General features: G+C 46.5%; 8 protein-coding genes across 8 annotated transcripts; 4 read left to right on the top strand and 4 right to left on the bottom strand.

The window, feature by feature from the left end:
- Window positions 1–430: 430 nt before the first annotated feature.
- Window positions 431–2631, top strand: TRUGW13939_00233 (uncharacterized protein; the record flags this gene model as incomplete). Its single annotated transcript, XM_035483443.1, has 9 exons — window positions 431–661; window positions 726–802; window positions 859–910; window positions 975–1149; window positions 1199–1222; window positions 1282–1353; window positions 1411–1914; window positions 1976–2140; window positions 2249–2631. 9 exons carry the CDS (start codon window positions 431–433, stop codon window positions 2629–2631), a joined length of 1683 nt encoding a protein of 560 aa, XP_035339336.1.
- A 1314-nt stretch (window positions 2632–3945) lies between these two features.
- Window positions 3946–4458, top strand: TRUGW13939_00232 (uncharacterized protein; the record flags this gene model as incomplete). Its single annotated transcript, XM_035483442.1, has 1 exon — window positions 3946–4458. The coding sequence occupies one exon, from the start codon at window positions 3946–3948 to the stop codon at window positions 4456–4458; it is 513 nt and encodes a 170-aa protein (XP_035339335.1).
- A 428-nt stretch (window positions 4459–4886) lies between these two features.
- On the bottom strand, window positions 4887–5500 carry TRUGW13939_00231 (uncharacterized protein; the record flags this gene model as incomplete). The annotated part of the gene is made up of 3 exons (XM_035483441.1): window positions 4887–4977; window positions 5042–5349; window positions 5492–5500. The coding sequence occupies 3 exons, from the start codon at window positions 5498–5500 to the stop codon at window positions 4887–4889; spliced, it is 408 nt and encodes a 135-aa protein (XP_035339334.1).
- Window positions 5501–7276: 1776 nt separating this feature from the next.
- On the top strand, window positions 7277–9212 carry TRUGW13939_00230 (uncharacterized protein; the record flags this gene model as incomplete). Its single annotated transcript, XM_035483440.1, has 3 exons — window positions 7277–7504; window positions 7583–8718; window positions 8780–9212. The coding sequence occupies 3 exons, from the start codon at window positions 7277–7279 to the stop codon at window positions 9210–9212; spliced, it is 1797 nt and encodes a 598-aa protein (XP_035339333.1).
- Window positions 9213–10863: 1651 nt separating this feature from the next.
- TRUGW13939_00229 (uncharacterized protein) lies at window positions 10864–11510 on the top strand (the record flags this gene model as incomplete). The annotated part of the gene is made up of 2 exons (XM_035483439.1): window positions 10864–10984; window positions 11038–11510. 2 exons carry the CDS (start codon window positions 10864–10866, stop codon window positions 11508–11510), a joined length of 594 nt encoding a protein of 197 aa, XP_035339332.1.
- Window positions 11511–11661: 151 nt separating this feature from the next.
- TRUGW13939_00228 (uncharacterized protein) lies at window positions 11662–15352 on the bottom strand (the record flags this gene model as incomplete). Its single annotated transcript, XM_035483438.1, has 2 exons — window positions 11662–15069; window positions 15125–15352. The coding sequence occupies 2 exons, from the start codon at window positions 15350–15352 to the stop codon at window positions 11662–11664; spliced, it is 3636 nt and encodes a 1211-aa protein (XP_035339331.1).
- A 478-nt stretch (window positions 15353–15830) lies between these two features.
- TRUGW13939_00227 (uncharacterized protein) lies at window positions 15831–17147 on the bottom strand (the record flags this gene model as incomplete). Its single annotated transcript, XM_035483437.1, has 4 exons — window positions 15831–16478; window positions 16553–16639; window positions 16699–16841; window positions 16898–17147. The coding sequence occupies 4 exons, from the start codon at window positions 17145–17147 to the stop codon at window positions 15831–15833; spliced, it is 1128 nt and encodes a 375-aa protein (XP_035339330.1).
- A 425-nt stretch (window positions 17148–17572) lies between these two features.
- Window positions 17573–19991, bottom strand: TRUGW13939_00226 (uncharacterized protein; the record flags this gene model as incomplete). The annotated part of the gene is made up of 4 exons (XM_035483436.1): window positions 17573–18046; window positions 18109–18397; window positions 18472–18895; window positions 18953–19991. 4 exons carry the CDS (start codon window positions 19989–19991, stop codon window positions 17573–17575), a joined length of 2226 nt encoding a protein of 741 aa, XP_035339329.1.
- Between the last annotated feature and the right edge of the window lie 1249 nt (window positions 19992–21240).

The following is a 21240-nucleotide window of genomic DNA, read 5'->3' as shown; positions in this document are numbered from 1 at the left end:
AGTGAGTAGACCCTGCCAGCAATTGCATTAGTATTACGCACTTTCTGTAGGGGCTGAAAATTTAATTGCCTTCCCGTCCGCCACAAGCATCGCCCAACCACCGTGTATAGCCTAGTTTAGCTACCTTGGAGTGGCTTCACGGAGGACGTCCGGAGGGGCGAAATGCATGCGAAATGCATGCAACTGTGCCATTGTGATTTGTGATCCCTATCGCTCTTCGCTCTGCTGCTAGCTGCTAGCTTCACTCTCGCACAGACTTGTTACCTCTGTGTCTTGTTGATCCTGCCTGCATACATTTGGTTGGTGCCAACACTCTAGACCAGAGCTTCGGCCAGGCCAAGAAACGTCACGTCGTTTTTTTTTTTGTTGCCTCTCTCTCACTTTGCTCATCATCATCTCCACCAGCAGAGCTTCCCAAAGCTTCTCAGCCATGGAGAACACAACGGCCGAGTCGCTCGACAAAACTCCGGTCGATCAAACAACGTCGACCTCTACATCCTCCCAACATGGCGATGGCGATGCTGTCAAGGAGACGGAGGCCGCACCGGCAGATGGCCAAGACGCTCGCGAGTACGTCGAGGGCTTCAAGTTGGCAATCGTCATCGCAAGTGTCGCCTTGTCGTGCTTTCTGATGTTGCTCGACACCATGATTATCAGCACTGTGAGTCCCTACCAGCAATGGCTATATTTCTGCGCCTGCTAACATCTTTTTCTTCCCTTTCTAGGCCATCCCCCGAATCACTGATACCTTTAATTCGCTGCCCGACGTCGGCTGGTACGCCAGCGCATATCAGTTTGGAAGGTAAAATATATTTTATATCCTAAAATATATGGCTGGTGCACTAACAAGGACAACAGTGCCGCGCCTCAGCCTCTGACAGGTAGGATATATCAGCGCTTTCGCACAAAGGTTCGTTTTGCGCCCTGGATTTTTATTTGTTATTAAAGGCTAAAGCTCGAATATTCATACTTAGTGGGTATTCCTTTCCTTTTTCGCCATTTTCGAGATCGGTTCCCTGCTTTGCGCCACCGCGACCTCATCCAACATGCTCATTGTCGGCCGTGCCGTCGCTGGCTTTGGAGCTGCCGGCATTATTGTTGGTGCCATCACCATCATCTCTAGCTGTGTCCCTCTCGAGAAGCGTCCTGGTACGTCAATCACCAATTACTAGCCGCGAATGTACTCACACCTCAATAGGACTGCTAGGAATCACGATGGGATGTAAGGAGAGAATCTTGCGCCAATTTGAATGCCGTTTTGTGTTGCTGATCATGTTGTAGTCAACCAGCTTGGACTTGTCGCCGGCCCTCTCGTTGGAGGCGCCTTTACCTCTTACACCACCTGGCGCTGGTGTAAGTCCTTTGCCTTTCTTTGTAATACAAAGTAACAACAACTGACCCGAAACCCAGGCTTCTACGTCAACCTGCCTGCTGGCGCCTTCGCCGTAGTCGCCATTTCTCTCCTCCGTATCCCCGAGCAGACCAAGAAGGACAAGGCCCTAGCGGTCCTCCCCAAGCTGCACAAGTATCTCGACCTCGTCGGCTTCGTTCTTTTCGCTGCCGCTGTCCTGCAGCTCCTCCTCGCCCTTCAGTACGGCGGCAACCAGTATGCCTGGAACAACTCCCGCGTCATCGGCCTCTTCTGCGGCGCCGCAGTCACGGGTATCGTCTGGTTCTGTTGGAATATACACAAGGGTGATGACGGCCTGCTTCCTCATTCCATGCTCAGCCGCACTGCCGTGTGGTCATCGGGCGTCTACCAAGCGTGCCTCATGTCTGCCATCTACGGCGCCGTCTATTATCTCCCCATCTACTTTCAATCTATCCACAACACGAGTCCCATGATGAGCGGTGTCTATCTCTTGCCTATCATTCTGCCTCAGCTCGCCATGGCTGCGTCTTCCGGTGCAATAAGTAGGTTTTTTTCCCTCTCCTCCCCTCCAATACGTCGCACTTTTTATTCACATGTACCTAGTCTCCAAGATAGGATACGTCATCCCGCTGGCATTATTTTCGACCGTCTTGGTATCCATCGCCACCGGCTTGTACTCAATTTTGCGACCCGATAGCCCGAAAGGCGAATGGATTGGATTCATGATCATCGGTGGCCTCGGTTCTGGCGCTGGGCTGCAAGTGGCATGTTCACCCCCAACCCTGATCAGTCACTGACTGCTCTCGCAAAAAATGAAGAGAAGAAAAAAAACTAACATCTTCCAGGCAATCATCGCGATCCAAGCAGTTGTTTCAGGCGCAGAGCTCGCTTCCGGCATGGCCTGGATGGTATTTGCGCAGTCCCTTGCCCCGTCCATTGAGCTTTCCCTAGCCAATGTCATCTTCAGCAGCAGCCTGAAGTCACAGCTCGCGCTTCACGCGCCGAATGCGAATGCCGCCGAAATTATACATGCAGGTGCCACGGGGTTTCGCGCCATTGTCAACGAGGACGATCTGCCGGGTATCCTGCTGGCGTATGCAAACAGTCTCAATCGTGTCTTCTACTTGATTGTCTCCATAGGCGCTCTGTGTGGAATATGGGTTTGGGGTATGGGATGGACTGATATAAGGAAGAAAACGGCGGCGACGGGGGATATGGCTGACAAGGCTGAGAAGGCGGATGACAAGACAAATGAGTAACTGTTAATATAGTATCTCTATTAATTTATAAAGTTTCAAGGGCATTAATCGCGGCTATGTATTAACTAACATATATAATTTAACATAACGTTGGCCCTACTTTAGAGATAGATGGGGGCTCAGGAGCCCCTCCGGAGTTTGAAACCTGTGAAACTTTAACATCGTTCGCCCTATATCACTGAATCTTACATTATGTTTACGAAATGTTGTTCATGTTCAAAAATCTAATCTGTATAACTTCTGCTCTATAAATTTTTCTTGCACTTTTGTTTAGTTGGAACCTGCGGGCTTTTGTCGTTCTAGAAAAAGGAAACGTGGGAAATAGTACCTGGACGATATCTGTGTAACTCTTTAATTATGCAGCATTACTTGGACCACTTGTTGCAATACCCTCATGGGTCACGGTGGCTGGCTGGTGTAACATAGCCCCCGGTACCATATCCCCGATCGGGCGGAAGCGTAGAATGTGGAGAATAGCCCTAGCCCTAAACAAGACTCTCTCGCCAAGAAATAGCCTATTCGGGAAATTAAATCAACTGCTTAGCGCCTGTATCAGCCTGTTTATGACTCGTAGTACATACAGTAATATTAAACTGTGACAGACCCCGACAAAGAAGTGCCCGATAAGCCGCGTTATCTGGGATGCATTACTACATACCAGTACATAGTACGTATACATATGGCACGTGTCATTCCCTTGAGTCCTGATACTACGTACAATGATGATAACCAGTGTCCTCCCAGGGCTTAGTAATTCTACTCTTACAGCACTAAAGGTAATAGTATAGTTTATCTATTAAAGCTTGGTTTTATTTTAAATATTGGTTATTTTATTTCCGTACTATACCTACTATAGCTTTACTTTTTATTAAATAAATAATACATTAGAATTTTCTAGGTCATGCTAGGAATCCTATCAAGATATGACCACCCCCTTTAGGATGTCCCAACGGTCACCCTATATTAAAGCTCTCCGATTGGATTGGAAACACGAGCAGCCCCCCCGGCGGACATTAATTGGCCAATAATAGTTCATCAAACTAACTCTATTGTTCGTTTACCCGGTCAGATCGGTCAGAATCCAAGTGATTTAACCCATAAGGGAAGAGAAAGTCCACTATCGAGCATGGTTTGAGGTTAACTAGACAGTTCAATTTATGCCACCTGGCGAAGGAAATTCTATAGGTGGATATCAGGGAACTGGGCATCTTCAACCATTGTCTTTCTTGCTCGTACTTTTCTTTTCTTTTCTTTTCTTTTCTTTTCTTTTCTTTTTCTTTCCCCCCATCTTCACTAGACATCTTGAGCACAGCTATGCGAGCTTCCATTCTCGTCGGTTTTTCTGCCCTCGCCTCCTTGGCACTGGCCACCACCCCGGAGCCAGCAGCGGACTTCAAAAGCTGCAAAAGGTCCCAGTCGAACGACATTGTCGGTACATGGACTCTCAGCTACGCCAACCAGACAGCCAATGGCCAGACCACACTTCCCTTTGGGCCCAACCCGCATGGCTTCCTCTTCATCACGGATGCTCCTGACCTGACATGGATTGAAGAGGTTGAACCTACAGATCCATCGGAGAGCCAGCAACCGGCCCAGTCCAGCGCCGGATACTACAAGGTCGACGACAAGGGCGATTACCTAGGCCGCGGCATTGTTAGCAGCACCGTTGCTAACGCTGATGGCGTCTACAGCCCCGCCAGTGTGCTGGACCTCATCCGCATAGACCACAACACTCTCCTGCAGCAGTACTATCCTGCCCAAGGCGTCCATATCACGGCCATCTGGACCAAGTGGACTCCGGGAACAACAACATACCCTTCCAAGTAGGATTCGCGCGTTGGATCCAAAAATTGGTCACTGGGATCAAGCTAGCAGAATTGGGTTTTTTCTTTTACATTCGGGGTGCAAGTGTATATATACACAATTGTTGTGCCAGCAGAAAGTATGGAGATTTCATTGTCACCAATCGCCTTATAGATTATAATAGATTAATCTAGAGAGGGAATAAAAATATGACATATAGCATCAAATTTATGAACTTATTCATTTATAATAAAAGAAGCATAAAAATCGTAACTGAACCATTATTTTCCCGTCAATTGATCAGGACTTGCTACCACCTGATGTCCATGTTCCAGCAAGACATCACGCCCAACACTAAGCCCTTTCTTTGGGAGTCATCCTCTCGTTTATAGTGGTAGTAGTCGCCTGGTCAAAGTCAAGCACCGGGGATGGCGGGAAACACAGAAACAGCCTCACTTCTGCGACCAGACACCAAGAACATTGCTATCAGGGTCAACGACGTGTCCGGCTACGCCCAAGCCGTTGGGAAGCTCAGTTCGGTGACTGTGCCAATCAGTATTACAGTCCCAAGTGTTTCAAGAGAAGAAGAATGGAAGAAACAACATACACTCTGATACTTCCACCAAGACTCTCGGCCTTTTTAAGGGTCTCACCAACATCAGCAACGACAAATGTGGAGTACACGGCCCATTCCTCTTTGCCTGCCGTCTTGGGCAAGTGTCCCTCGTCAAGGAGCATCAGGGCACCCTTGATCGACTTTGAGGCATCACTGAAGAAATGCAGCGACTTGATATTCTCAACCCCTTTAGGGATTTCACCGGCAAACTCCCAGGCAAACAGCTCAGAGTAGAACTTTATTGAGCGCTCAATGTTTGTAACGGGGATCTCGACGGCGAAGAGACTTCCAACGGCGGGCTATTTCCATATTAGCCAACCCAGTCATAAGCATCTCTAAACGTGTTGTTTTTCTGGGCTTTGTTTTTGGTGGTGTGAGGGGCAGAAGGCGGGGGGAGAGGGGGGAGGAGAGAGGGGAGAGGGGAGAAGAGGGGGTGCTTACTGCGGCCATGATTGCGTGTTATGCGGTGATAGGTAGTCGAGAAGAGGGTTTTCTTGTTGTAGAGAAGTTAATGAAGCTGGAGATGGTGACGAGGTGATAATGCTATCTGCGCGGCAGGCCACCTCTTATAAATGCCTCGCCGTTCCCGTGATGTCACTGCCAGATGAGTAACAATGCTGGCACAGTTTGTGATCGACATTTACATAACAGACAAGAGCTATCACGTCCGGCCCCAAACTCAAAATACCGCTACTGTGTATGCAGCGTGCTATTTAGGGTCAGCCTATCAGAGGTCCCAACAACCAACATACGTGGCCCAGTGGTGTATTTTGGTGCGGGGCTTATTGAGCTAGAGTGGTAATTTTCAAGGGGTTTGAACGCATCTAACTTGGAGCAATCCAGACCCTAGGTGTAGGCAGCCAAATTGAGCTACGTACTAAATAAGGACAACGGCCGTTTTATTTCCGTGCAGCGCATTCCGGCCCCCACAGATTCACCACCATGCTACAGCAGCGACACGATCTGTCTGTCGAGCTGGCATATTGTATAGAGAGAATCACCATCACTAGATTCTGTGGATGTCGAATGCCACACCGTCACACAAATAGGGAGGCTGCCTGTCTGACCTCTGGCCAGATCGAACAACTTTGGGAGCCATTCGCATTCCCAAAGGGCCTTGCAGAGCAAACAAAGAACAGCCATGGAGCTAGAACACTATTTGGGTTCCAACACCCCCACTAACCGGTATCTATGTCGTGCAATAATAATACGTAGTAGTCAAAATTTCGGCCGAATAACCATACGCCTAGTGATTAGGGCTGTTTTAGTGTCATTTTCCAGTTGTATGGGCGTTTCGGCGTCAAGGTTAATACTAATAGAAATACGCCAAGAATACTAGTAGGGCTGTCAGCCGGGCATAGCCTACATTGTGGGGAATGGAAACAACTCGAGGAAATGATACGAATGAGCAGGTGGGACTAAACCTTGACGATTATTCCCATGGGACCTTTACAGGGAAAGGGGAATTCCCGCGGAAGTAAATGTAGGCTTGGTTTATTGGTTACCAATCCTGAATCATGCCACTATACTTGTGCATTTCAGGGAAATTGTTATTCAAATTTTTATATTTTATATAAATATTACACAGTAGAAAACTAAATTATTATCATTTTTTAAAAATAAGTAAATTATTATATGACTTTATTTTATTCTTTGGCCCCCACTATACATATGTACACCTAGAGCTCTCTATAATAAAATAATTTTTTTAAAAATATAAAACCAAATAATCTACTTAATCTATATGTTAATTTTTATAAGAATTAATATAGTGGTTGCGAAATGATATACAAAAGTTGATTGTCCAACATTTGAAGTTAGTAACAGAAAATTGGCATTGAGATGTCTCAGGTGGCACGATTAGCATACTTAATGGAGACTCCATATAGTTAAATAATACATCCGTGTGCTTCGCTTCAGCCGCACCATGCCCGACTGGACGCGCCAAGGGCCATTTCTCACTCAGCTCGTGTTTCCATGACCAATGGACTGGAAATTGGTCACGAGCGATACAGCACCGAGGCTTATTTATCTGAGCTTCCGACTGGTTCATTGGCACTTAATGCCACACGATTCATTGGAGGTGGTAGTGTGGCCGGCGTCAGACTACCACTTCCCTATCAGAGCTGAAAATGGATTCAGAAGGCATTTTCTGCGAAGGTGGGCCTTGGGTGATTCTTGCTTCAGGCAAGATTACCAGGTATCGTGTATGCTTGACGGACGAAAATGAGTATCAAAGCATGTGGACAGCATGACGCTGTCGACTTGCTTACCTTTGCCTTTGGCGGTTCGACGTCCTACGATCCGACGCAGCCTCTGTATATAGACGCTGAGGATCCTTCGTGCTGTCTAAATGCAGAAGAGTTCAAGTCGCTGGTTCGTTCTTTGATCGCAGGGCTGAAAGCTGCCGGAATCCAGCCGGGGGATTGCGTGTTACTACACTTGCCAAATAGTGTAAGTTTTGAACAGTGTTGCCAGAAGACTTCCTTGGAGTCTTTTTTTCCCCCATCTTGCTGATTACTTTGAATGAAGATTCTGTATTCGGCTCTCTTCTTTGCTATCATCGGCGCCGGGGCCGTGTACATGGGCTCAAACCCAGCAAGCCCAGCCTATGAACTCAACCATGTCTTCACAACTGCGCAGCCCAGACTGGTTATAACCTCTGCTGACGCTCTTTTGACAGTCCTTGAAGTCTGTCCTGAAAGGGGATTGTCTAAAGATCAAATATACCTGCTAGATAGCAACACGGTTAAGAGCATTGTGAGAGATGTTCGCGACTGTCAACTTCATACTGACCAAGTCAAGAAATGCAACACAAACACGCCCCGGAGCCTGTTGCATCTTTTAAACAATGGCGAAAGCAACTGGCACACATTCGAAGAAACAACCGCGTCCAAAACCACCCCGGCAGTCATGTTTCTTACCAGTGGCACTAGCGGGACCCCGAAAGCAGCTGTGCTGTCTCACAACTCGGTGATTGCACAGCATCTGAGCGCACAATACGACGTTCCCTACAAACCGACTCGGCTAATGTGTCTGCCCATATTCCACTCCTTTGGCGCACAATGGGCTCATATTAGCCCTATACGGTATGGACAGCCATCATACGTGCTGCCCCGGTTTGACCCGGTTCTGTTTCTTGAGATGGTTCGTCGATACAATATTACCGAGACATATATGGTTCCGACAATGGTTCATATTCTGAACCGCTCGGCGCTAGCGTCAACGGCGAATGTCGCTGGATTCCTGACGTCAATGCGATATATAGGTGTTGCTGGGGCGTCGATTGATGCACCATCGATGCGACAGTTCCAAGACTTGCTTGATCTGCAAGCAACTGTCGGACCAATATGGGGAATGACAGAGACTGGAATCGCGTTCATCAATCGTTTTGGCGAATCGCAAATTCCGGGAAGCATAGGGAAGCCAACACCAATGTTTGAAGCCCGTGTTGTAACCTTGGATACCACCGCCCAGATCATTGACCGTGATGATTGTCCCGGAGAACTTGAGGTACGAGGCCCAGGAACTCTTCTTGAATATAAAGGGGGTACACAAGAAAGAATAAAAGACGAAAACGGCTGGTTCAAGACCGGCGATACTGTCTACGTGAAAGACGGTAATTATTTTATGTTTGGCCGGACCAAAGAGTTGATTAAAGTATATGGGTATTCATTATAACCTTTTCGCCTCATTTAATATCCTTCAATTGCTAATTTTCAATAAAAGATGGCACGTTGCTCCCGCCGAGATCGAGGCGGTACTACTCAAACACCCTAGCATCAAAGATGCTGCTGTTATTGGCATACCCTTAAAAGACAGTAATACCGAGGCACCTCGCGCCTTTATCGTCCGATGCAACACTCAAAGACCCTTTCTCACATCGGAGGAAGTGTATAGTTTTGCTCAGAAACACCTAGCAAGCTATAAAGCTCTTGACGGAGGTGTTGTATTTGTTACTGAAATTCCGCGAACCGCAAGTGGCAAGGTTCTTCGACGGAAGCTGGCGGAAATGAATTCTCATCGTGAAAAATTGTCGTCGCTGCTTGGAAAGAGCATTCGTAAGATGCCGGGTACTGGCTTGCCGGAGAAGAAGATAGCAATAGAATCCTTCCACAGGAGCTCCCCTAGAGAAGACTGTGAATCGTTCTGCTACTGTTAGCCAGGAGCAGAAGCAAAGAGATGAAGAAGAAGAGAGATATTGCGATAAAAGTATAGATAATCTCTGTGTTTTTTTTTCTGTTGCATTCCTTCTCTCTCTTCAGATCATCCTACTTAATTCTAACCTATTTATTGTTTGTACATATAGTGCGTATGCTCGGAGCAACATGGTATAAGAGCATATTCGCTCTAGAAGAAGATATCTTAGAGCGGACAGTTTTAGTTGGCGGTAGGGAGAAAAGAGGTAATACTATTTACATCAACATAAGCTGGCCCTCTAACGACAGAGGGGTACGGGTTATTAATACCACACAAGACCGGGCTAGCGAAATTGGAGCTGCTAGGATCTATAATGCGAGGGATATAGACGAACGTTGCCGAGTTATTGAGAGTATTGGCGGGGTGTATTATTCTGATCCGAAACAGTCGGGGCTAGATCTTCCTTGATTTATATACTTGTTCGCTTTTGTCTTTTTCCTATCCTAAATGCAAAAGTGTTCAATTAGTGGTTACATCTGTGTTTCAAGTCCTCATCAAAAATGCGAGACTTACGATTATTTGATTTGTTAGCGTCCATTACCAATTCTTTATTAAGAGTATTAATTTGACAAAGAGAGTACTAGCCTTAGAACCACACAGAGGTGTCTATCCTAATGTCACTATAAAATTGTATATTACTGCAAAACTACATATAAAATGGGAAGATATTCATTGGGTTAATGGGCACGCGGATATCATCGAGGTTCTTCTTGCACACAACAACTCCATAGATATCAACAGAAGGGACGAAGAAAGTGCAACAATCCTCCATGACGCTGCTCGCCATGGATACGCCGAGGTCGTAAATTCATTTCTCGCTTATGGCGCCGATGTACATGTCGAAGATAAAGACGGCAAAAAACCCATCACTCGCTCGCGACCATGGAAGACATTCAGTATTGGAAATGCTCGGTAAAAAATCATATGAACCCGACAGCGGCCTTCCCAATGTTTTAATTATATAAGAAGCATTTATGGGTCAAAGCCTCTCAAACCCCCATAAAAAGGAAAAGGCTTCGTGGAATGTTCTTTGGATGTTCTCAGGAGCCAATCAGGTACATATAATTGATATAATAGTGGGGCTTCGATCCACGATATTAGTCTACCCTACGTCAACAATACACTCTCACTTCCTGCAACCACCATCTTATCACCTTTGTTAGTTTTTCCATCAGCTTTTAACAACTTTAGTTTCTATTCAAGCACTGTCAATATTTTGCTAAACGGAAGGCAACTTGTTTGAACGCGAAGCCATCAAGATGACAATCCCTAACGTTCCAAGCGGTGAGGTGGCAGACATGGAGACTCGCACCCCAGAGAAGATTTTTTCTTTGTCGATGTTTTCTTCCTCTGACCATGTCCTCCAACACGCGATATTAATTCTCTCTACCATCACATCTCATCAAGAAATCATTTACACACACGTTCCACCGACTTGGGCTGGGCCTATACTAGATCGACTCGATAGAGAGTTCGAAGGAAGGTTTAGGTAAGATTATTTGTTTTATTTTCCACTGTCTGGGATTTTACAAAACTGATCATTCTCTTCCCTACCCCGCTTTGTTTACAGAAAAAATTACAATCCCGTCACGTCCATAATCTGGATCAGAGCCATGCCTACTAGAGTACACGACTGTCATCAACCATGGGTCGTCAGCCAGAAGTTCGAGTGGACTGTTTCTGGGTTGATCACTGCAGCTGAATTTCACTTTTTAAACGTTTTTGTTGGCACAAGTACGTTGATGTTTCATTAACCGCGTGGTTAATTATTTTAACAATTTTACTAGCCATCAACTTTGTGGGAGGCCCGTATTCAGGGGCAATAAAGGAACCGGATCTCCTGATCCAACCCGACAACCAACACCTGCCCTCTGTCATCATTGAGTCTGGGTGGAGCGAATCTGTGCCCCGACTTCGCGACGATATGAATCTCTGGCTGGTCGGTGGCGGGGGGAAGGTCCGCGCAGCTATTATTCTCAGCTGGCAGAGACTCTCTAACACCAACCAGGTCCGGGGTAACCTTGAGCTCTATACCCTGGACCGGAATGGAATGCCGCAGCATAATACCGACCTCGCCATATTCCCTTCCCCTACTCCTGCTGTGGCTGCAGCCCAGCAACTCATTCTGACAAGAAGAGAAGTTTTTGGTGACCATGTCCCTCCCGGCCGAAATCCCACCGACCAACTACCATTCTCAATCAATATACTCCGAGGCGAAGCCAGGGATGCATTACAGTTGATGGGTCTGATACCAGCATGATCGGCCAGACGGGGGAAGATTGAACACTGAAATGACTGTACACCAGCACTTGCGCCGTCTCGTACTAGTTTAGCACTATTCCCAAAATGCGTATTTATTATTGTGCCACTTTATAATCCCAGTGCTATTCCAATTCTCAACGCGTAGTAGTTCATCGGAAATTAACACTCGCCGACTTGGAGCGTAAGCCCAACCATGATAGCCATCTATGCCGACGGCGTTGAACAGTGTGCACATATTCTTTGTCAATATTGCCACTATCTGGCTTGATAAGAGCGGGATTGTCAAATTCGAAGTCGAATCCGCTACTGAAATCCGAGTTTGGAAGCGTAACCGTGGCAGGTTCCACTTGGAGTGGGCTTTCTTCATCGTCAAGGCTAGGTCTGGAATGAGACCGCAGATTCAATTCATCGGATCTTGATGATTGGCGAGGCCTTGGTGATCTGTCAACTCTGGGTGACCGACCACGACGGCCACGGTTCTCTTCAAGGCCCGAGTGTCGGCGACTATGGCCCATGGGGGGATTTTCAAGACCCGAATGTCGATTATAGCTAACAGGGGGGTATTCATTTATATTTCCAGGGGCCCTGTTTCGACGCGTGCGTTTAGGAGACTCCCTCCTCCTTGTTCTTTCAGCAGAAGGGTTGAATATTTCGTTTAATCGAGTAGACTTGCTTGACCACGGAGCCGGTGTACCGTCTCTTTCTGGCCGGATGTGATCAGGAATTTCAGCCCAATCGTGTTGTTCGGCGCCCTTTTCGGCTAGCATAGTTTTGATCTCGACCAATTTATCACAAAATTGGGCTGCATATGATCTTAGATGAGGAGGTATTTTTGAGCTGTGGCAGTCCTTAATTTTGGTGACCATGACCCCCAAAGCGCTGCGGTATCGGATTAATCGTGGTGTCTTCTCTATTGCACTGCCGTGTGGATCGGCGCCTGATACCAGGAATAAACGAAGGATATCAGCCCAAGCCAAAATTTCACAGTTAAATGCCATTTGTTCCGTCTCCTGGAGGGCTAGCATCCACGGCGTAGAGCCCTTTCGCCCGACTGGCTTGTCAGGGCTTGCTCCTGCATCTAGGAGACTCTGAATAACACCAAAATAGCTTTCCATAGTGCCCCGTTTTTCAATGCTAGCGATATTTGAGTACTGCTGGCTGAGCAAGTCGGATTCAATCTCGATAACACGACAAGCACTATATACCACAGCAAGCATGGCTTGCTGGAGCTGAGAACTGTCGGTAGAAAATTCCTCGCTGCTGCATTTGTAACGAACATAATCAGTCAGACCCATCGTAGCAGCTAGCACAAGTATCGATGCCTGCAAATCCGAAAATTCGTCGAAATTTCCCAGTCGATAGGTCTGGCGCAGTTCAGAGAGCGACCAGTCGAACTTCTGTGTTACGATAACAGTAGTGTGATCTGGTTCGGCGAAACTCTCCTCCCAGCGATCAATTGATTTCCATCGTCGACTCATGGTTTTGTCCAAATCATCCACGATGTGCATTAATTGCTCCGAAGTAGACGGTGTCGTAAACCGACAGCAATTCAAGCAACGCTGCATACTATTCCAGGAGTTTCCTCTGATGAAATCCATCGATTTGATGTTTTCGCCTGCTTTAATATCCGCCAGAAAGCACTTTGCCAAAGAAATACTTGGATCAAAGTCCTTATCGACCATGGACTGAATCACTTCTTTGCTGACATGCGATTTTCGCAGAAAATCTACCACCGTTCGATGTAGAAAGCTAACTCGGGCGTTTGTTATTCGAGTACTGCTGTCAGGTATTGACCAGTCCTGCCAGATTTCTACCAGGCCACAACAACGACTTCGTACCCGTCCTTCTATAGCCCTGCATCTCGCTAGCTTTTGATTCGCCGACAAGGGCTCTAGCTCTTGACGCAGGGCATAATCAGGGTCTTCCTCATCAGCAAAGGAAAGCTGTAAAGGGCTGAGAAGCTGATCCGGCTCTATTTCAATATGCTTCTGGACAATCTGCAGGAGCTGTGAACCCTGGCGACGGTAAAGTGGCTGGAGCTTGTTGAGCATGTGGCTATATAGATTTTCCAGATCCGATGGCAGGACATCGAGACGTCGTCGTAAATCAGACACTCGGTCGTAATTGCGGAGGCCTTCTAATAATGAGGCTATGACAAGAATAACCCACAAAAAGACACCTTCGGCTTTGTTGACAATATCGTCTAACAGCTGGATGGCTTGGACACCTTCTTCTTCCATCAACTCTTTCCATCTGCGGTGGGAGAGTACTCTCTCGTTGGTGTAAGACCTGATATCGCCGTAAGTTAAATCCTGTAGACGAAGACTTGGGCATTCTCCAAAAGCATCAACGCATTCGGGGATCGGTCGGCTTGAGACAATTGCACGAAAATTTGGGGAAGTTGTGGAGAATATGAATTCGGAGATCTCTGCATGGTCGCCATCGAATTCATCAATCCCGTCGATTAATATGCATATCTTTAACGGCGTTATAGTTTGGGTTGCCAATTTTTCAAAGCCACTTTTCAATTCGGCCAGTGTCGGCTGAAAATCCTCCCCCTGAGAGGCAGCCCTACAGAGCCTCGGGAGGACTCCAGGTATCAAGTCAGGAACCTGCTGAAGTATGTCATGGAGGAGGGAACGCAAAAGTCCTACTTGACTTTTCTGCAAAGTTGACCCAATATTCCATGAGAAAAAGGACGAGAAAATCAGTCTAGTACCACCGGCCCACTGCTGCAGGGCCTGCCGGGTCTGGGGGCTATCGTATATATACTTCATCAGCGTAGACTTTCCCGACCCGGCTTTTCCATTGACCCAGTAGCAATGACTTCCGTTTTGAAGCCAACCTAGAAAGTTTTCCCAAGGCCGTTGCGAAGGCTTTGGATCCTCAAAAATCCACTTAAAAGTCGCTTTATGGGCAGGTGCAACTTCGTCCATTCGATCTCTTATTTGTCTGAATAAGAGTAGTCTAAGCACCCTTTGCTGAATTGAAGCAAAGTTGCCAAATGTGACTCGAGCATCTTGCGATTCATTGCTAGAACCGCGGTTTTGTAGCGTCATCACACCCTTTTTTGCGGGGTTTGGATTGACGATGCCGCTGAGCGGTACACTAGACGAAAATGGCGGCGACATCGTTGTGATTAGCCCATCACGATGGGTGAATATTGCTGCTATAGCATCTTGAAATTGTTCCTGAATTTTGTTCTGAGATATATCCCCAGCATCAGAGTCGTGGGTGCTTGTTTCGTTGCTAATGAGAATCGCTTCAATTATTTCATTGCCTTTCCTCTCCAGTTGATTGAATCGTTTTTCCTGGCTGTCAATCTGCTGGCCGACTTTTGTATTGAGGAAGAACAGAGTATGAAGAGTCAGGTCGCTCCGGTAGGTATCCAATTTAGCGGCCATGGCACTGATGGTCTCCTTGCTCCATTCTGTCTTGATCGCCTGTCGAAAGCTTCTCCATACAGCGTTCCTCCCATGTTTTCTTTTAAGATTTTCCAGACAATCGACGAGTTCGTTGGCCGCGATGGCACAGTTTCGGGATGTGTCTAGTAATATCTTGGTAGTCATTAGCGACTGGTGATTATGCTGGAGGGAGCTCTAGTTCTGCTACCTGCTCTTCTTGGCTTCTCGGCGTATTTGGTAAACCGGCACGGCCTACTGATGCAGTTATGTTCTTGCTCTGGCAGACTAGATTGACAGTCACATCCTGCAGTTTTGCGTTGTCAACAGTCTCTCCCCGAAGGTGAATTTCGGTCCCTTTCTTCACAAGTCGGGCCGCAAACTCGACCAACTGAATGACGTTGCTGGCTAATCCAAGGGCAGACAGCGGGTCAAGCATGGTAATAGTCAATATTTATATCATCGGACATTGGAGGAATAGCGCCTGGCAGAACCATGCAATGGTGGAATTCCTGAACAAGGGAAAACATGTGGCAGAACGCCCGGTTTTGAAGTGTGCACCAGCGAGGCTGAGCGGTGGTTAGCCTCGCCATGGCGCTGTCCCGTGATCGGCCCTCGTATGCCATCGCCAAGAGCGCTATCGAAGCAATATTACTATGGCAAATAATATTGCTGCGGCTAGTGATCCCAGTGTAGATCGGGTGTCATGCAAGAGGCAAAACTTGACTCGCTTCTGTTGAGGGAAAGAGGGTGGCAGGGTGCACCGGCTATCACGTGGAATTACGTCACGAGTCACCGCTGTCAGCCTCGTCAACATGTTCCAAATAGGTTAGATTGCAACTATTCAGCTTTCACGTCAACAAAACATTTTTATTCTGTCTACATGTTTTTTGCGTGTCCGAACTATTGTAACTCGCCTAATCGTGCCAATTCAATCTCTTCGCCACAAATTTCACGGCGTACACAAGTCCCAACAGCACCGGCACCTCAATTAATGGCCCGACAGTGGACGCCAGAGCCTGATTACTATCGGCCCCAAACGTGGCAACAGCAACAGCAATAGCCAGTTCAAAATTGTTGCTCGCTGCGGTGAAGCTCTGTGTTGCTGCCAACTTGTAGCCAAATCCCATCTTGTATGCGATGAAGAGAGTGGTAAAGAAGATGATGGCAAAATAGACAATGAGCGGCGCTGCGACACGGACCACAGAGACAATTTGATGCACCACTTGACGGCCCTGCGAAGCGAACAGGATCAAAATGGTGAACAAAAGACCGATCAAAGACCATGGGCTGGCCCATTTGAGAAACACTTCATCGTACCACCGCGGACTTAGCCGCCGAAGGGTGAAACGCGTGAGCACTGCGGCGCCCAGAGGAATTCCAAGAAACACGGCAACGCTTTGAGCAGCAGTGGAGTATTTGAATTGGGTAGAGTCGCCGTCGATTACGGTGATGCAGAGGATAGCCAGTGGGGCGAACAGCACCATTTGAAGAAGAGAATTTATGGCAACTAGGATGGCGCAATATTCGCCGTCACCACCTGCTAACCCAGTCCATATCAGGACCTATAAACACGTGTAAGTTTTATAAATCATGACTATATGCATTATGAGAAACTGGGAACTTTTGATTGGCTTACCATGGCAATACATCGCCCTAATCCAACAAGAATCAATCCCTGCCGCAGCTCTTGTTCATCGGGCAAAAAGGCCCAAGCCAATGCTAGCTATATGGGTTTCTCGTAAGCAATTATTTCGTTAGTGGCGAAAGGAAAAACAGGCGTACCATAAAGAATGGAGCAATAATCCAGTTGATAACGATGCTAAAGGCAATCTGGATCCAAACCTGACGAGTCCGAAAAGCATGATGCAATGTTTCATACCGGACTTTGCAAAGAATCGGATACATCATAACCAAAAGGCCAACAGCTAGTGAGATATTATCAGTATATAGTCAAACATGTAGTATAATCAGCACTGCTCACCAATTGGAACAGAAACCCCCACAAACTTTCCCTTTTGTAAAGCAGGCCCAGTATTGGGAACAAAGTTGCCCAGGATAATTCCTATTGCCATGGCAAGGAAGATCCATAATGCCAGAAACTGATCAAGTATTCCTAGTTTCTTGAATGCAGAGTGTTTCTGTTGGGGCTCGTCTGGCTGCTTTTCCATATCACGGGCTGCTGGTGACAACTGGCCGGCAGCAGCAGAAGCTTCGGGGTTGTGTTTCTCCATTTTGAAATGTCTACTTGAATTTTGCGCTCGAAATCAAAATAGTGGAAAGCGGAATCCCTTTGTTTAAGAAGACAATCGCATGTGGGTGAATACAGGAGGAATGCAGTAGGCCCCTTGTAGAGAAAGAATGCTGCCAAATTTATCCAAATTAGTTAGTCCATTTGAAAATGAATGTTGAAAGGTAAAGGGCTGAACTCGTAGAATTTTTGTGGTTCCCGCCGCGACGAATGTCACTGGTAGACGCCGATTGGATGAAGAGGCGCGCTGAACCCAATTAAGGTTAGTGGGGCTGCACCGGGCTGCAGCCAACCAGGATGCAGGAATGACAGATCTCTATCACTATAAAAAATACAATACAATTCAATTCGTAATGAGCTTGCATTAAAAGATATTAACTGATTTAAACATCGAAATAATGGTAGCTCTCAGCTAAAAGTCAGTAAAGACTCTTGCGCCCAGTCGATATTATCCAACCACGTCATAAACTCGGCGGCGTTCCCGTCTTCAGAGTAAAAAGTAGGTATCGTAGGAGGCCAGTCTCCAGGGCCACTCGTTATCGCCATCGTGTCAGTCGGTTCTGACCGTGCTGTGGTATCAGTATCTGCCGCAGCACTGCTGGGAATGTCATCATCGTCGGACAGAATACGGTCAAGGACGCTGCGTATGGCGTGTAGCCCTTTCTGCGCGATTCCATAATTCCCATCTCGAATATCAAGCGTACTTTCCAGATGAGAGGCAAAGACGCTCAAGTTTTGGATAACTTCGGAGCGAGGAAATGGCGCGGGAATGGGTGGGGATCGTTGTTGGTCATTGGAAGTGCGTTTCTGCTGCTGATGCTGAGATCTCTCAAGTAGCTCTCGAGCTAGTACGCCAGCACAGGGAAGGCCGAGGTAACAAAGCTATAGCCAGTTAGCGGATATTCAAAAAGGCGCGTCACATGCGATGACAACAATAAACTTACATTCCATGTCAGGTGGAAATCCATTCGGGGGACGGAAGAACGCAAGAAAGTAAGCAACACTGCACTTAATATCTCTCGTGCCAAATTCAAAAACTCTGTTTTTCCCTGGCCAGTTCTTTTAACAAGAACGTGATACAGAATGAACTCATTATTTAGGGATTCAAGATGTAAGTTTGCTAAGAAATCCGTCGAGAAACATATTGTGCTAGTTCCATTAATTGAGGAAGGCGACCATTGAAGAAAAGGCGGCAAGTCCATACGCAGCTGTCTGTGTTCGGACCATGTCTCGCTGCATTATTTGAAGTCAGTCATAATTACCACAGACCTTTTGGAACAAAGGAAGAAGGGAATGTTCTAGCTCACGATATCTTTTGGGCTACGTCGCCTGGATGTGGTGACAGTGACAAAGCCAATATTTTTTCTCGTATAGGGGTAAACATAGCATATAATCTAGCCTTTGACCCTGAGGTCATCCGGCCTTCGATATTCCACCCATCCGGGCCGATCTTTTCTAACAGTTTGTCTTGTCGTTGTTCATCCGATGCAGGGAATATTTCTTCGTAGTCGAGGTCAAGAGGGTCTTGGATGTCACAATATTGCCACGCCATTCGCGGGGGTCTTCCGAGCAGCGTAGCAAGCGTTTTGTCTATTGTATAAGAGGCAATCAAAACGCGTCTACGTATTTCAATCAAGAAAAATGGAATACTGGGATTCGTTTCTGGGCAGTGGATTCCAAGAGCAAATACCATGGTAGACAGATCCCCAAGTCTTCTCCATGTTCTATAGTCTGCAACAAGTGTCAGCGGTGCATTACTACCAGAAAATATGCATATGAGAGTCATACTGCTATCACCGTGGGATTCAGCGAGCAACGAAGTATGCTGGATCAACGCCCAACACAGGGGATCGCTCATAGCGCCAACGCTGTCACAAAAGCTCAGGCAAAGCTCAACGACCTCGACCATAAGCAACCTTAGTTTGTTCTTGTCAATCACCGTTCCATCGTCTAATTTAAGGCATTCGTGGTTGTCAGGCATCATGGTTGTCGCGATACCGACCCATGTAAACATGAGTGCGATTGTCTCCCACCTTGGGGTGGCGATAGCAAAGTATTCAGATACCGTCGTCGACCGATCCATGTTGATGGAACTTGCACTGTTGTCGAATATTCTTTTAGACCATGCCAGCATTCTGGTTTGAGACTTTTTGTTTTTTGTGCCCTGCATCCATTGATTACGCAGCTCTGTCAGCGGACCAAAGACTTCGCGTGCAAGCCTGAGGCCAAATACCCAAGGCTCGCAAAGTTGGTAGCGGACTTTCAGTAACTGCAAGTAAAGAGGTAGGTCATCAAAAAGAGCCAGTATCTTTGCACCACACTCGATCTGGTCCAAATCAACCAAGGCGCCTTTCATGGTTGCTTCCATGGGCGTGACTATATCGTCTTGAGGCGAGCCTTCAGGAGTAATGTCCAAGATTGGACTTTCTTCGGGCTTATCAAATGGCGCCCAGTAACTCGATGGTCCTAAAAACCCCGTTGAAAACACCGTTCTCCTAATGTGCGATGTCTCGTCTACATTATCGTCCTCCTCGCTGCGGGCTGTAGGGCTGTTAGAGGGCGGCACTCGATACTTGGACAGCAAGTTGGTCGATGCGATAGCCTTTTCCGTCACTATTGAAGAGCCCCGCTTCCGTTTCTTCGGTACTGGAGATAATCCTTCTAGTGGCTTGGGCTGGGTCAGTGGTGCTGGATGATAAACACAGATCTCAGTCTGCTGTCTCTGAGCACATCTTCCGCACGTCGGAGTTGCATGGTCGCACCGCAGTTTCGCCTTGCGACAAGGCTCGCAGGAGGACAACTGGCCGTTGCGACGTTTCGATGTCATACTGCAAGTTTTCTTTTAAAATATGTCCCAGTCCGAGTAGAATGTTGTATTTGTCGTGAGATTTTGTCTCGGCGACTGAGTAAATAAAGCTCGGAGTTGGGATGTGCGGTTTGAACTCCGGCGCGGAGCTCGGAGTATTCCATCCGGTACACTTTACTCCAATTACTGATTTCGTCTATATAAACATACAGCACCAGTTTATGACTACAGTAAAACCTGTTTAAAAGCAACTAATTAAAACAAAGGGTCGATTGCTTATAGAGAAGCCTTTTTTTTTTGCGCCCAACTGTGACTAGGTAGATCAATGTATATAGAAGTTATATAGAAAATCGATGTCCATTTATACAAAAATAATATTTTAAGCCTTTTAAGTATCAGACTTGCTTTTAGAAGTTATATAAACCTTTTTTACTCTTGATTTAGTAACGTACACACGGCTAAATGGTGTGGTGGCTTCAAATGTGAATAAATATATGAATATAGTAGACTCTTATGGAACCGATAAGAATCTACGAAATTGCTTAACAAAACTATTTTTAGTAAATTATTCCCTTTTTATAAGCAAATGTGTATGGGAATATTGTATGGGAAAAATGAAAAAAAAAAAAAAAAAAAAAAAAAAAAAAATTTAAGCAATTTTGTATAGGAATTTGACACGTCTTTAGTAGTTTATAGGGAGGAGTTGCTTATAAAAATAGTACCATTCGACAACTAGAGTCTTTAAATGTGGTTGATCTTTACATATGTAGAAGTATAAAATGTTTCACGTTGCCGCCCACATATGTAGACATCGGACAACATTTTGAATGTTCACTCCAGTCGACCACTAATCTTAAATGTAGGCTTTAGTAGTTAAAATGATCAATAACGTATTTTATAAGCACCGCGGGCCACATAAGCGTGCCGGGCCACCCTTCCGATAAAATCGACTTACATTGACCAAAATGTAACGATTTATCCCATTTACTATATAATTTCTATACCAAATTGTTCGGACAGTACGTGCGAATATGACCAACCTGGTTACAATTAGAACAGGTCCGCGGCGCGTGCCTGCGTGCCCCCAAAGCGACTTCCAGATTAGGCAATTGTAAAGCTTCCTGGGCTGTCAACGCCGCTGCAGCAATCTCACGGCCTTCGGAAACCGTCAAAATCCCAGGCCTGTTTATAGGCCTACCCTGGGTTGTACGCTTTTGCTTCTGGTGATCGTTTGCTGCTCGTAGATTGTGGTTTTCTTGTGCAAGAATAG

This window comes from Talaromyces rugulosus, chromosome I, assembly GCF_013368755.1.
Source record: "Talaromyces rugulosus chromosome I, complete sequence".
Classification (NCBI taxonomy): Eukaryota; Fungi; Ascomycota; class Eurotiomycetes; order Eurotiales; family Trichocomaceae; genus Talaromyces; species Talaromyces rugulosus.
This window is presented reverse-complemented; position numbering and strand designations above follow the sequence as displayed.